This window comes from Macrosteles quadrilineatus, unplaced genomic scaffold, assembly GCF_028750875.1.
Source record: "Macrosteles quadrilineatus isolate MER2022 unplaced genomic scaffold, UCM_ALF_1.0 Scaffold_2__2_contigs__length_208266976, whole genome shotgun sequence".
Lineage (NCBI taxonomy): Eukaryota > Metazoa > Arthropoda > Insecta > Hemiptera > Cicadellidae > Macrosteles > Macrosteles quadrilineatus.
In genome coordinates, this window is record NW_026542595.1 from 59,192,517 (window position 1) to 59,207,690 (window position 15,174).

Here is a 15,174-nt window from a genome sequence, read left to right on the forward strand (position 1 = left end):
GCATGGCCAAGCTAGAAGATGACCTTGGATTCGTTTTTGCCTGCCGGTTGGTAAGCAAGGCGGCCATGGAAAAGATTGCGGAGAAGGTAGTGTCTATGCCCGACGACAGGGCGCTGCCTTCCAAGAAACGCAGAAGGCCATCCACTACGGAAAGCCCTCCAAAAAAAGGAAGAGGCTGTTCAGACCACGAGGGCTAAGGTTAAGGCTAAGGCGACCCAGACAGACCTTTTGTCTGCCGGGCCCAGGTCTTCCCCAGATGTAGCTGCTTTCCCAACAAAGCGTCTACAACCTCAGCAACCCGTGACCCCTCTTAGGGGAAGCTCCCGTAAGGGATCAGTTGTTGAGACACCATCTGGGGCTGCATGGGAAAAGCGTCTTACCCGAAAGGAGAAGAGGCAGCAGAGGCGGGCGGAGGTCACCTCCAAGAAAAATGTGGCGGTAAAGGCACAAACGACAAACGTTGCCCAAATTGGGCCCGGTTTGGCCCCCGCTCTTAAAAGGTCGCGGCCAAAAAAGCCCAGGACGGAGGCAATCTTGGTTAAACCCTCAGGGGGGAGATCATTCGCTGAAGTCTTGGGTATAATAAAGGCTAAAGCTAAGCCGGAGCAGACCGATACGGTTGTGCGGTCGATTAGGCAAACCCGGGGCGGAGACGTCCTCCTTGAAATGGGTAAGTCAAAGGACAAATCCGCTTTTGCTGCTGAACTAAAGGCAGCCGTGGAAGGCCAGGGCACCGTCCGTGCACTCGAGCCTAAAACGTCAGTTGAGGTTCGGGACATAGATGGTGTGTCGACAGAGAGTGAGGTGGTTGAGGCCCTAAAGGAAGCAGTCCCCGGGCTTGCCGGAACATCGGCTGTTCTTAGGGTGTGGCTCACAAAACCAAATAGAAACCAGCAGCGGATGGCGGTCGCCGAAATGGCAGACGCACACGCTAGTAAGGTGTTGGCACTCCAGCATTTGAGGGTCGGTTGGGTCAACTGCAGGCTCAGACGGAGGGTGGAAGTAACCAGGTGTTTTAGGTGCCTCGGTTTCGGTCATTCCTCCCGAAATTGCAAGGGGCCCGACCGAGGCAAGCACTGCCTCCGGTGCGGAGGGGTGGGTCACGCTCGTAGGGACTGCCAAGTCGAATCTTGCTTTCTTAGTAAGGAAAATGGGCTCGCGGACAAAAACACCAAACATATAGCTGGGTCTGGGCAGTGCAGCGCTTTTAAAACTGCGCTTCAGCAAGCAAAAGCCCACCCTCGAAAATAAGAATACTCCAATGTAATCTTGGGCGATCCAGGACAGCTGACGCGCTTCTCAGTCAGCTTGCCCTCGAACACGGTGTCGACGCGCTCTTGGTCAGCGAGCAGTACCAGTACCGGAATAGGGTCCCACCCTTTTGGTTCCCCGATAGTCTTGGTACTGCTGCTTTCTGGGTGCGTAATACAGCTCAAGTGCAAGTGCGGGGAAATGGAAAGGGCCGTGGATTTGTTTGGGTTCGGTGCAAGGACGTCACCTATTACAGTGTCTACCTCACCCCTAACGAGGCTATCCATGACTTCCGCGAGAAGATAGACCGCTTGGAAGAGAGCGTGCAGGACACCACAGGGCATGTAGTCGTGGCTGGTGATTTCAATGCTAGGGCCGTCGAGTGGGGACTGACCCTCACTAATTCCCGGGGGAAGTACATCCTGGACTTTGCTGCCAGGGCCGGACTCGTTGTAATCAACGAGGGCAACACGCCAACGTTCCGGCGACCCGGGATTAGATTTAGATTTAGATTTAGATTTAGATTTGTTGTCATGAGAGCCGAAGCCCCCTGACTGCTTACCCGGTACCTATCCTTCAGGACATACCCGGGCCCCATGATGTAGGCCGAAGCTTACGCATCAACCTTTAGCACATCATGGGCGGATGACTTAAGGTCATCAGGCTCGCCGGCTGCCGAAGCAGACCCTTCGGAAAGAGGGTTGCCCCTCAATCCTAACCAGGGATTCCGGCTGCTTGTTTAAGCGTCACTCCACCTGGGTTCCACTAGGTCGGAACCTAGAGGTCCATAGTAGAGCGCCCCGACGCATTTAGTGCAAGCAACACTCGGGACCTATCTCATCCCTGACAGGCAGAACCCGCCATCAATAGCCAGGAGGAAGGGGACCATCAGCACGCTGACGGGGGGAACCCCAACCTCCCATTTACACCGCTGCCCGATCGAGGCCTGACCCATTGCTGGGAACCAGAGATATCCAGAGCGATAGAGCGATATGACGAAATTTCGGGTTGAGAGACAAAATTGAGATTTTAAAGTACGTGTTTGTCGTCTCACCTGAAATTCTGTCACACCTTAAATGTGTCCAGATAGCTTAGCCTACAATGAGATAGTCCAGGGCTCTAACGTGTTTGTTAATTAATCATCGTTTCGAGTTTATTGGCTCAGAATATTAATTACAACAATTATGCTTACAATGTTAAGCTTACCTTTAACAAGTGCTCATCATAGCCACTCGAAAAATATGTAAAGATAAATTTAGAATTTTGAATAACCTATCAAAATGCGAATAAGCCTAATTAATTAGAAACTGAACTAAAACGTGATTCGGTCGTTATACTTGGTAATCACCAAAGTAAACTTGTCGGGAAAATTAGACTCGGTCGATCACCAGAGTCGATACGGGGTTTTTAAACCAAATTTACGTAGGACGGTCCGGGGTAACGGGGTAAGTCGTACGTAAACCGTTCCGGCAACTTAACTGATTTCCGAAGCTGGTTTAAGACAAAAGATAGTGTGCTCGTACGTGAAAAGCGTGCGGGGTGCGCGCGACTGCGGCACAGTAAAATAAAAATAATAAAACTTCTCTAAAAATGATATTAAAAAAAATAAATTCGGTAGCACACTAACCTGATGACTTATGATTATACCAGGAACGGGGGAAATCTTTAATTGACCAGAATTTAGGAGGTTATAGACTGTTGGATTGTCTCCAAACAGCAAGCGTACTAACGGTTCGGTAGCGGGTGGACGACTGACCATGAGGTCCGCTCTTCTGGTCCTTCTTCGCCATCGCCCCTGGCGGCGGGGTAGGTAACTAGCGTCATCCCCTCTACGATGACGTAGGACCCTTGTCCCTACGATGCCGCTGACAACGCGGGCGCGGCTTACCCCGAACGTAGAAAATTATAATATTTAAAATGAAACTTTTTAAAATCGGGTTTTTACCCCTTGACGGGTTTTGGGTCGTTACACCCCCTTCTTACTTCGCAGAGAAAAAAAAGAAAAACGGGAAAAAAGAAAAAAAAGAATACCCAAACCTAGGGTATTGTCGGCATCTGCCGCGAAGCTCACTCGAGCGTAAACATAACAAAATTGAGACTCGTCTTAAAATGGGCACGTCGCCTCAATATATGTCCTTCATCGTACGCAGTTTCTTCGTCCGGACTCGGAAAAACGTTCCATCTCCCCTGAACACCTTCATCCTCTGATTTTTCCTTCGCCGCCTCGTGTCTTCCAACGGCAAATTGGACAGGAGGTCGCGCACCTCCTGTGGCACTGGCCGGCTAGACGATGCGGTGGAGAGCGGTGTGTGAGGCGTATCGGTGGGAGCATTGCGACGGTTGGCTGGGGATACCTCCACCAGCGCGGCCGTTGCAACCGCGGGTCGATGGGGTGGCTCTTCTTCCTCCTCACCTACCAGGTCGGACGTGACCTTCTTGAGGAGCGCGAAATCGTTGGCTAGACACGTCTCCAGTCGCTTGCTCTGGTCATTTGACAGCCTACTCACTGCAGCTATGTCGTTGGCGGGATATTAAGAGTGCGTGGAGGATCAACGGTCCGGTAGGGTTCGGTACGGGTAATTGCGGAGAATGGCGATCGCCAAAAATCCACAAAACTCTTCCTAAGTTCCTCAGCCGTACCTGCCGTAGAAAGGCCGTATTTACTCATCTCGTTCTGCAGCTCCTCTTTGCTCAGTCTATAAATCCACCCGACGCGCGGATCGTCAAACGGTGTGCGCGGCACGGACGATTCCGTAGACCCACGGGTGGTAACAGCAGTAGCAGCGGTGGTTGCTGTAGCGACATACGTTGAAGTGGTGACGGCAGTTGTAGTGGTAACGGTGGGAGCGGTAGTAACAGCGGGAGCGGTTGTGACGGCGGGAGCGGTTGTGACGGCGGGAGCGGTTGTGACGGCGGGAGCGGTTGTGACGGCGGGAGCGGTAGCAGTTGGCGGTGGGTCATTGTTTTTGCGCGGGGGCCTTTTCCCCGATTCATCTGGAGTCAGCATATACATAACTGGGAAAAGATAAGTCCAAAGGCGCAAAAATAATTCCCAAGGTGTCATTTTTAAATTATTACTAGGAAATACAACAGTCGACGATAATGGTTGTTGTCGAACAAATACGTAAAAGACTGTGTAACTGTCGTAAGGCTCGTCGCTAATCGCAAATGTTCAGTATAATATTCAAACCACAGATACAATACCCCTACAATCAATGTTTACAATCGAAAAAAGTAATCAAAGTTCCGATAATACGTTAGCCTAATGGTCGTTGTGAACTAATTGTTACTGAGCAATACAATAATATGTTAACCAACAATATTATTATATCACTAACGTATACGTAAACCGTCGTAATTAGGCTCAATCCAAAATATAATAATCCTATATTATTATATTAAACAATGTTATTTCCTGTGTGTAACAATATTAAATGTATTACAATAAAACTGGGGTATCCTAATTGCTGTTAAATATTAGGACAACCAGAAGTATAACAATATGTTAATCAACAATATTATTATAAAACAGTTCTGATCCCAAATATTTAAAGCGCGTCAGTTTCGTTATAAATATTACGCAATGCAATGGATGTAAATATTTTCAGAAATAAGCCCACTAGAATTGAAAGAACTACGGGGAAACTCCAATAACAAACCGTTATCAAACAGCTGATCGGGCCGATCTTATCTCTTGCCCATTCATACAGAGAACAATAGGCAAGCGCAACACTAGTGAACTAACAGGTCGACTAGCCTTCTTGATGCAGAACAATTCTTACAGAATACTCTGAATTAAATCGAAAGGCAGTGTGAATTATTTCCTACTTAAATAATTATAAAAGAATAACAATAAATTATCAGAGGAAATCTATAAACGCTGGTATAAATAAGTGCGATGTATAAACGGTTATGTTCGAATTCAATTAAATTCCAATAAATATTCTGTAATTCTATTAAACAAACGTAGTACGTTAAACAACAGTACTGACGTTTAATCGTATTTAGTTCTACGGTATACAACCAATATTCCACTGTAACGTCTCGTACACAACCCTGATTAAGGTAATGTTCGTATGTGTAGTATTTATTAAATTCTGAGCCAAAACAATTAATTATCGACTATGCCTTCGGGCGCCATAAAATATCGTTAACATTCAATAGTCCCTGTTCGGGCGCCATTTGATATGACGAAATTTCGGGTTGAGAGACAAAATTGAGATTTTAAAGTACGTGTTTGTCGTCTCACCTGAAATTCTGTCACACCTTAAATGTGTCCAGATAGCTTAGCCTACAATGAGATAGTCCAGGGCTCTAACGTGTTTGTTAATTAATCATCGTTTCGAGTTTATTGGCTCAGAATATTAATTACAACAATTATGCTTACAATGTTAAGCTTACCTTTAACAAGTGCTCATCATAGCCACTCGAAAAATATGTAAAGATAAATTTAGAATTTTGAATAACCTATCAAAATGCGAATAAGCCTAATTAATTAGAAACTGAACTAAAACGTGATTCGGTCGTTATACTTGGTAATCACCAAAGTAAACTTGTCGGGAAAATTAGACTCGGTCGATCACCAGAGTCGATACGGGGTTTTTAAACCAAATTTACGTAGGACGGTCCGGGGTAACGGGGTAAGTCGTACGTAAACCGTTCCGGCAACTTAACTGATTTCCGAAGCTGGTTTAAGACAAAAGATAGTGTGCTCGTACGTGAAAAGCGTGCGGGGTGCGCGCGACTGCGGCACAGTAAAATAAAAATAATAAAACTTCTCTAAAAATGATATTAAAAAAAATAAATTCGGTAGCACACTAACCTGATGACTTATGATTATACCAGGAACGGGGGAAATCTTTAATTGACCAGAATTTAGGAGGTTATAGACTGTTGGATTGTCTCCAAACAGCAAGCGTACTAACGGTTCGGTAGCGGGTGGACGACTGACCATGAGGTCCGCTCTTCTGGTCCTTCTTCGCCATCGCCCCTGGCGGCGGGGTAGGTAACTAGCGTCATCCCCTCTACGATGACGTAGGACCCTTGTCCCTACGATGCCGCTGACAACGCGGGCGCGGCTTACCCCGAACGTAGAAAATTATAATATTTAAAATGAAACTTTTTAAAATCGGGTTTTTACCCCTTGACGGGTTTTGGGTCGTTACAATAGATCCCCAGATACCCCTGGCGGGCTCGGACCCAGCACCCGATCTACTTCGTTTGCCCGTCAGACCCAACATCACTGCCAGGCCATCAGGGTTTCCCAAAAGGAGGCAGGTATAGAAGTGGGACCCACCCGGATGAACCTATCCACCAGAGGTGGCGACACCCTTGACTCAATTGAGGTTCCGGGAAGAACCCCCCACACTCAAGATAACCATACCGTCCGTGCTCAGAGACAGGGATAGGTTTGCATAAGTACCTACAAACCGTTGCCCTCACACTGCGGAAAGTTACGTTGCCCTTGAGTGTCCCCGTGAGCTGCGGGTACTTGCCCGTTTTCACCTCCAGGAAAGGTTACTTCCAAAGTCGAGGATCTGCCCACTGAATGCTGGTCGCACACAACAAGCAGGCCGAAGCCCAAAGAACCACAGACACAGGTAGGTTAGAGATTATGATGTACTTCCATCTCTCCTAGAGCTAAACACCCCTCCATCCTGGATAAAGGAATGTCACTGGGACCCGATGCCCAGTCGACCATGTCTGTGGCCAACTTGAAAATGCCGATACCAACACGGAGCATTTACCTCCCCTCTGGGGGCTAGGTATTTCACCTCCCAGGACGAGGCTACTTCCAAAGTCGAGGATATGCCTCACAAAATGTCAGTCGAACACAGCAGGTAGGACTCAGTCACAACCACAGTTACAGGTAGGTGAGGAGAGGCGGAATTAACGGCATCACTGAGAGCTAAACACCCCCCCCCACCCTGAATGGAGGGAATGTCACTGGAGGCTCCCCCTAAGGGGCTGGCGCTTACCAGTCGTCCATAACTGTGGTCTACCTGAAGTGCCGGGTCTGACACCGGGCAGTTACCTCCCCTCTGGGAGAGCTAGGGTCCGCGTGGTCGCCCAGGCCACGAACCCACGCAAGCGTGAGCCCCCTGCGGTTCGGCGACCCGGGATGAGGGGAACGATCCCAGACATAACCCTCGCATCTGAGTCTCTTCTGCCAAGGATCACAGCCTGGAGAGTCTTGGAGGATTATACGGCCAGCGACCATCAATACATTATTTTCAATGTCTTAGATCGCATCCCGAGACAAGTTGCTGCATCTCGGGAAGTGCCCGTTCGGTGGAACACCAAAAAACTGGACGTGGCTAAATTCACCGAGGCCATCCTGCGGGGAGTGCCAGCGGTGCCTGCCGCACCTGGCATGGCTCATGCAGAGGCTATAGTTACATCGATGATGGGGCTGATTGCCTCGGCTTGTGATGAGTCAATGCCCCGCAAGAGACTCCGTTGCGATAGGAGACCCGAATACTGGTGGACTGCAGAGATCGCGGATTTGCGCCGAGCTGCTTTGAGAGCTAGACGACTCGCTACCAGGGCCAGGGTACCCTTGGATAGACGCCGTAAGCTGGAGAGCTACAAGGTGGCGAGGAAGTCTCTCCGCCGGGCCATCAACCGGAGCAAACACAATTGCTGGAAAACACTAAGGGATGATGTCGATTCCGACCCGTGGGGCCTGGGTTACAAACTAGTAACCCAAAAACTCACCACTCGCTCTCCACCTTCCGTCATGGAGGGGGCCGCTATGGAGAGGGTCGTCAAATCCCTTTTTCCGGATCATATTCTGCGCCCACTGCGTGAGTTTGAGATGATGGACGATGTCCCACTCTTCACTCATGAGGATCTGGAGACTGCCGTTTTATCCCTAAAAAACAACAAGGCTCCTGGACCTGATGGGGTACCTGGCGAGGCTCTTAAGAAGGTTTTTTCAATCAATCCCCTGATTCTACTGAGCATGTACAACGCCTGCCTAGCAGAGGGGGTATTTCCGTTGTGCTGGAAAAAAGCTAGGCTCGTGCTCGTAGGGAAGGGGAAAGGAGACCCAGAATTGCCGTCCTCTTACAGACCCCTTTGCATGTTGGATACGGCTGGGAAAGTCCTAGAGAAGTTGATCCGTTCCCGACTGAATTCAGCCGTTGTTGCTGCGGGGGACCTGAGCCCTCGCCAATACGGCTTCAGGAAGGGGCGATCAACGGTCGACGCTATTGAGGAGGTGAAGCAAGCCGTGATGAGAGCTGAGGATTTTAATCACTACTCTCGTAGGGTTGTGCTGCTCGTTACACTCGATGTGCGAAACGCATTTAATTCTGCAAGATGGTGCGATATGCTGGACGCTCTGGAGAACAACTTCCACGTCCCGGCATACCTCATGCGCATTATAGAGGATTACCTCCGGTTCATGTATGATACTACAGAAGGCCCGCGGACGATGAGTGTCACTTCTGGTGCTGCCCAAGGTTCCATACTCGGCCCGGACCTCTGGAACGTTGCCTACGACAGCCTCCTTAGGTCTGAAATGCCTGAAGAAACCGTTTTAGTTGGGTACGCAGATGACATTGCAGCTTTAATAGCTGCTCGTAGTGTTGAGCTGGCCCAGCTAAAATTAAACCGAGTCATGCGAACTATAAACGCATGGATGGCAGATCACGGTCTCTCACTCGCGCTGAACAAAACTGAGATCGTGATTCTGACCAAAAAGTGGATTGACACCATTGTGCCGTTGAGGGTGGGGGACGTCGAAGTCCAGTCCGTTCGTGCCACCAAGTATCTTGGTGTCATGGTGGACTCTAAGCTTAGCTGGCGGGACCAGATATTCCGAACGGCGGACAAGGCCGCTAAGGTGATCTCTTCTCTTAGCCGGTTAATGGCCAATGTCGGAGGTCCTCGTTCCAGTCGCAGAAGGCTGTTGATGTCTACAGTTCAGTCTGTGCTCCTGTATGGTGCGGAGGTGTGGGCAGACGCGCTCAATAAGGAGGTGTATAGGATGCGGCTTGCCAGAGTGCAGCGTCAGGCAGCACTCAGGGTAGCATCCGCCTACCGAACAGTGTCTGAACCTGCCATCTTGGTGGTTGCTGGAGTAATCCCCGTCAAACTTTTGGCGGCGGAGAGGAAAGCGATTTATCAGCGGCGTGAAGAGGACCATGCAAAAATGGAGGAGCGCAACCGCACCTACCAGCTCTGGCAGGAGAGCTGGGAACAGGAGTCGCGGGGACGCTGGACCAGGAGACTGATTCAGCAAGTCCAACCATGGGTTGACCGACGGTATGGTGAGGTGGACTATTACCTTACCCAGTTTCTGACAAGTCACGGATTTTTTCGGTCGTACCTGTTCAGGATGGGCAAAGCCGTGTCACCCGATTGCATCTACTGCCCAGGCACTCCCGACGACGCGGAGCACACCTTCTTCCGCTGCCAGCGTTGGGAAGGTTCCCGCCTGGAGGCTGAACAACATGTAGGGCAGTTGTTGGTGGACACGGTCATTCCGATGATGACGGAGGGTGAGGACAATTGGACCTGTATGTCACATTTCGTCCAGGATATTCTCCGCACAAAGAAGCTAGAGCTTGACCGAGATGCGGTCTAGGTCATAAAGAAATTGAATGCCAGAAACGGCGCGAGCCCTGAGGGCTTAGGTCACACGTTGACCTGACCTGAAGTAATGTGACAAACAATCCCAGGTCTGTGTCCAACAGAGTAGAGGGGGTTTTTTAGTGAGTAGTCTGACAAGCTCAGGAGTCTCACACTACAGGCTGGCTACCTGTGTGCGTAAAAGCATAAAAAAAAAAAATGTATGAAGGTAGGTAGTCAATTTAACTTACTACTAGTTAAAACTACTAATTAGTTTTTTTTTTAAATTGGCCTATGTAATAACTTGATAATTCCTTAGGAAAGTGGGAGGGGGGCAACCGCCCCCCCTGCCCCCCCCCCATAAACGCCGCCTCTGCCAGAGGTGGCAGAAGGTCGCCAATTCCCCACACATTCGCTAACGGGTTGTTAGGCGGTTAGCCTAGAATCAGCTCGAAAGAGCCGCCTTGTGACTCTCATGGTGAGCAGTATTGAAAGCAAGTTGCATCCGATTCTACGTTTTTTTCATAGCAGGCTAAACATAAAAAGCCAGTCACCTTTTGAAGCACCGCTTCTACCCCGCTTTGATTATCACCTTAAATATGTGGCCAGGACTGCGTCGGGGACATTTCCACGAGTTCAAATGCCAACTTGGCCCTGACGTGTGACAGAGTCCAGCGCCGACACATCTGCGTTTGAAATTTCCAGTAGGACGAGTAGTTGATTCTCTTTCCTCCAATGAACTTTACGACAGTTCTCATGTATCTGAAATAATTATATAATATGCTGTAACACTCATATAAGAGGGTCAGAATCAGATTGGTCTAAGTAATGCAACATGAATTTTTCAGTATTTAAGGGTTTATTAAAATAGCTCTCAAAAATCAAGTTTAATTTCTTTTTCATACAATATTCCTAAGTTATGAACTAAGTACGTACTGCAAATATTTATGATAGATTTTCATGTTTTTAACAATAGGGGATGTTTTATTGATGGGGTTGAGGACTTAGCCCACTTTGATTCTGAGCTATTCTGTGGGTAGATTACTTTATACACAAGTATAAGTCAATGGTTAAGTGATTGACCATAATTTTATTTATAAGAAAAAAAAACATCTTCTGCATTCGACAATGAGTAAGTGGTTCAAGCCATCGGTATTTATTTATCGATGGTGCAAGCTTATGTTTCTTCTTCTTCTTCTTCGACTAGCGGGTTTTCTTCATCAATCTCCTCATCCCCTTCGATACGAAGCCAGTGTCTGGTACATCCTGAGAACTGCGAATGTTCCTAAAGTAGGTGAGGTACACTGGAGGAATAAATTTGAGCAAGAATAGCATATCTCGCTTCTTCAAATAGTGTAATACTCTTGGTTCATTGTAAAGTAGAGGTTGTTCTGGAAATTATGTCCTTGGTCGTCCTTTAGGAGGTTGCAGGTTCAATGTAGTAAAAGGTTCGCTCTCATCATGAGTGTTTGTATATTGTATTTCGAATTCGTTGCCTTTTGTGAATCGAAACTATTGTATTTTCAGCCAGTTTACTTATTCGTCATCAGCGTTTTTCTTTCTCTTTGTAATTGCTTTTTGAAGAGGTCCAGTTGAGATAAAATCCTCTCCTCATTTCTACAACTGAGAACTTATTCTTTTTCCTAGTAGAGGCCATGCATCCATACCAGTGTTCAGGTAATTAAATTGGCTTTCCTTTTGCAGCAACCTCTATTAAACCAAAATCTGCATCGTTAGGTAAGTAAGAATGACCAGAAATCATTAACTTGTTATCGATTGTCACAAAATTATCTTCCTGAACAAGTTTCGGGAGACTCAAGGCAACTTTGATGTTTCTGTACTGCCAAGTGCAAGTGTCACTTAATAAGACACACTTATCCCAAAAATACATTACAGCTTTATTGGAACTCAAATCAATTTTTCTGAGGTAGTGGCTGTCATCAATAACGTTTTATGCCAGAAACTAATAAAAAAAAAACATTTTAAGTAAATCGTCGAAACCGTTTTCGAATTTTTTTTGTGCAGATACAAAAAAATACACGCAAACATTTCTCATGTAAAAATGGTTTTAAATGTCAACACATACACCGTCAGGCGTCCGAACAAACACAAAATATTGGTGAATGATGTGACTGAACCTGTGTCACGCTGAAACTGAAGTGTGTGAATAGACCTACAGTATGTTTTTATTAAAGAGTGTAGAGTTGGTTTTTACGGCAGTAATTTATGTTTTCAGGTGAAACGCTCCAAACAGTTAGTAGTGACATGAATCACAATCACGAGGCTGACGACAAAAAGTACACAAGGCAGGCTTTGTCTAACAGTTGCAAGAGGAAGGCGAAAGATGAACTACATTGCAAACTTGCAAAAAATATGAGATCGGAGTTAAGTTCATGCAGCAATAAGAAAAATCATATCTCAAAAAGACATCGTAAATATAAGCCAAAATATGTACCATGCAAGGTGTACAAAAATGCTGTCAATGCCTAAGTCAATGGAAGACACTCAAACACAACTGGATTTACTAAGTCCACTAACTGATCGTGTTAAACCATTTCTTTAAGAAAACGATTTTGAAAAAATATAACATTTTTTGGGTGCCGAAAAAAAGTTGAAGGACTCAGAACGGCAACAACCTTGTTGTTAGATGGCACATTTGACTATTGTTGTAAGTAATGTACACAGCTGTTTACAATCCACATTGCGAAGAATGGTCATTATGTGCCAGTATTGTTTTGTTTGTTACCCGACAACAAAGAAGTGATGTACAAGTCAATTTTTAACAAGGTGAAAATCATAATGATCGACATCTCACCAAGGGAAGTGGTTGTGGACTTCAAGGTTGTAATCCACAACTCATTACAACACACTTGGCGTAGAAATATTTGGATGTCGCTTCCATCTCACACAAAAGTGGTAAGTGTTATTCAATCTTCAATGACCTTCAAAACAAGCTTTTATAAAAACTGTATTAAAAGTGAGATTGTAGGCATAATCTGTCCGCATGATGTGTTGCGGCGAAAAGCCCCTATCGTAAAATTGTTATCAACCAAACTACATCGGCTGCACTTTACTTTACGTCCTACACTAATTCATATGAAAATATCGACCGATATATCGATTATTTATATCGATTAAATATTTGAATTATCGTAGTTACGATTATTTTCAATCGATTTGTAATATCGTTTTAATTTATATATCACCTCATATCATCATCATTTATATTCATATGAAAATATCGACCGATATATCGATGATTTATATCGATTAAATATTTGAATTATCGTAGTTACGATTATTTTCAATCGATTTGTAATATCGTTTTAATTTATATATCACCTGTAATTATGATAAGTTAAGTTAGTTTATCTTAAACTTGTAAAAAAAATTTAAAAAATATTACGATTTAATAGGATAAAAAAACAAACAAAAACCAAACTACAGATACTAAACGTAGTTAAAATCTTCCAGGATGTAATTGATTTACAGCTTTAACGAAGAAAAAGAAAGAGCCTTCCTTAGAAATCTTAACATCCCTACGATACAGATATTCAGCAAAATTTTACGAAAAATGTTCTTCTTTTATGCCAGTTCCCAATGATTTTTCGAGACATCTCCATGAAGATTCAATTGTTTGGGTATTAACAGAACTAATTGGATCCACGAAATTTCTACTTTAGTTGACTGTGAAATGGTTATAACCGTGATTTACTAATCCAAAATATGATTTCCATAGGTCTGTAACTATGGTTGTGCCAGGTTTCACGTGTTTAAGAATCAATGGTATCAAAGTTTGAGCGTCTCTTCTATTATTGGGACATATCTTCCAAACCGTCTTTCACGTTTTTCGATGTTAATATCAACATTAATTTCAATCGATCCTAAAACCCATACTCCCTCAACCAATCTTCTTCGATTGTACTTGCTTTTTCCAATCTAACATTCGTGTACCTCAACAACGACGCCTTCTCCACCCAACAACTCTTCTTCATCATACGATCTATCTATATAAGAAACACACACTTCTCTACAATACAATTGGCGATGGTTTTACTAGAGATTTAGTAGAGATCAATCTAGTGCTAGTTTCACGAATGAGAAACACCTAGTTACTAATGTTTATACTGAAAAGTGCATTAATGTCAAAATATTTACAAATCCAAAGTGAGAAGTTTCAAAAAAGGTGTTTTTCAATGCATTTATGGATAGTGAGTGTTGTTTAGATCATATCTGACATCTAAAATCTACCTGATTTCCACCTCGTATTCTAACTTTAATATCTTCGTTACAGAGGTACTAATCCTTGATCTTGCATCCATTTGAAACTATTTTCAGGATTACAAAAAAAATCGGACTCAATTCTCGATAATTGTGAATCTTTAAAAATGACTTATACAAACAAAAACAATTAAATAAACAAAAATGTAAATATAAAAAAAAAACAATGCAATAATCGATGTATAGAATACCGCAATCGAAATAGTGAGTAATCGTTATTTCGATTAATCGATATCGAATAATCGATATATCGATCGATATTTTCGTTCGAATGAGTGTTGGACGTAAAGTAAAGTGCAGCCCAAACAAAACAAATAGAATTGTTTACCACCCTGTATCAGATGGTTTAGCAAAAAACAAAAATACGGTACTTTCCTGTTAAAGGGAACATTCATTATTTTCGATGATTTCCGTTCGATAAATCGATATTTTTGTTTTACTTCACGATTAGTATTCCTTCTGTTTTAATATCTTCAAACGCATTTAAATTACAAATTAAGATCTAACCCCTTGTCCTTACCTACATCTTATACAATAGAACAAACTCTATCAAGTGCATTTGCAGGCAATTCACTTTGCTTCAGTTGGGGAAAGCTTCTTGGGCGGAAACATGCAAGATCCAAATATAATTCTTTATGGTTTGAAAACGTAGTGTCCATCGTTTGGTTTATTTTGTCAATGACTACCAACAAATTCTTATCTTGTATTTTTCTTCTTCACTTAGGTTTGTCAAAGCTTCTTCTGTAGATTGATCGTTAACTTTTTGGCAATTCAACTTCTTTTTACGGGAAGCTCTGATTCTATACTTAGCTTTTCTGCATTCAAGGAAGGGTCTTGACTGATTTTTTCTTTAAGAGATGAAGTCATAAACAGAACAAACTTGTTTGCTGCTTTAACCAGGTTTTAAAATTGATCTCTGTTTCTTTCCAAAGCTTTCTCTGCTGAATCTACAAACGACCATGCTTGAGAAATGTCCAGATTTCGAGTTTGTAGGCAATCAGATAGTAGTGTAGTTGAGCTGAAGATTTTTAAAAATAGCAAAGCTATTAAAATTGTTTGAAACGA

General features: G+C 44.5%; 1 protein-coding gene across 1 annotated transcript; it reads right to left on the bottom strand.

Annotated features, from left to right (window-relative positions):
* Nucleotides 1–3,374: 3,374 nt before the first annotated feature.
* Nucleotides 3,375–6,236, bottom strand: LOC128984255 (UV excision repair protein RAD23 homolog B-like). Its single transcript, XM_054403558.1, has 3 exons — nucleotides 6,203–6,236; nucleotides 3,892–4,245; nucleotides 3,375–3,763 (listed from the first exon to the last, which is right to left on the bottom strand). The coding sequence occupies exons 1-3, from the start codon at nucleotides 6,234–6,236 to the stop codon at nucleotides 3,375–3,377; spliced, it is 777 nt and encodes a 258-aa protein (XP_054259533.1).
* Between the last annotated feature and the right edge of the window lie 8,938 nt (nucleotides 6,237–15,174).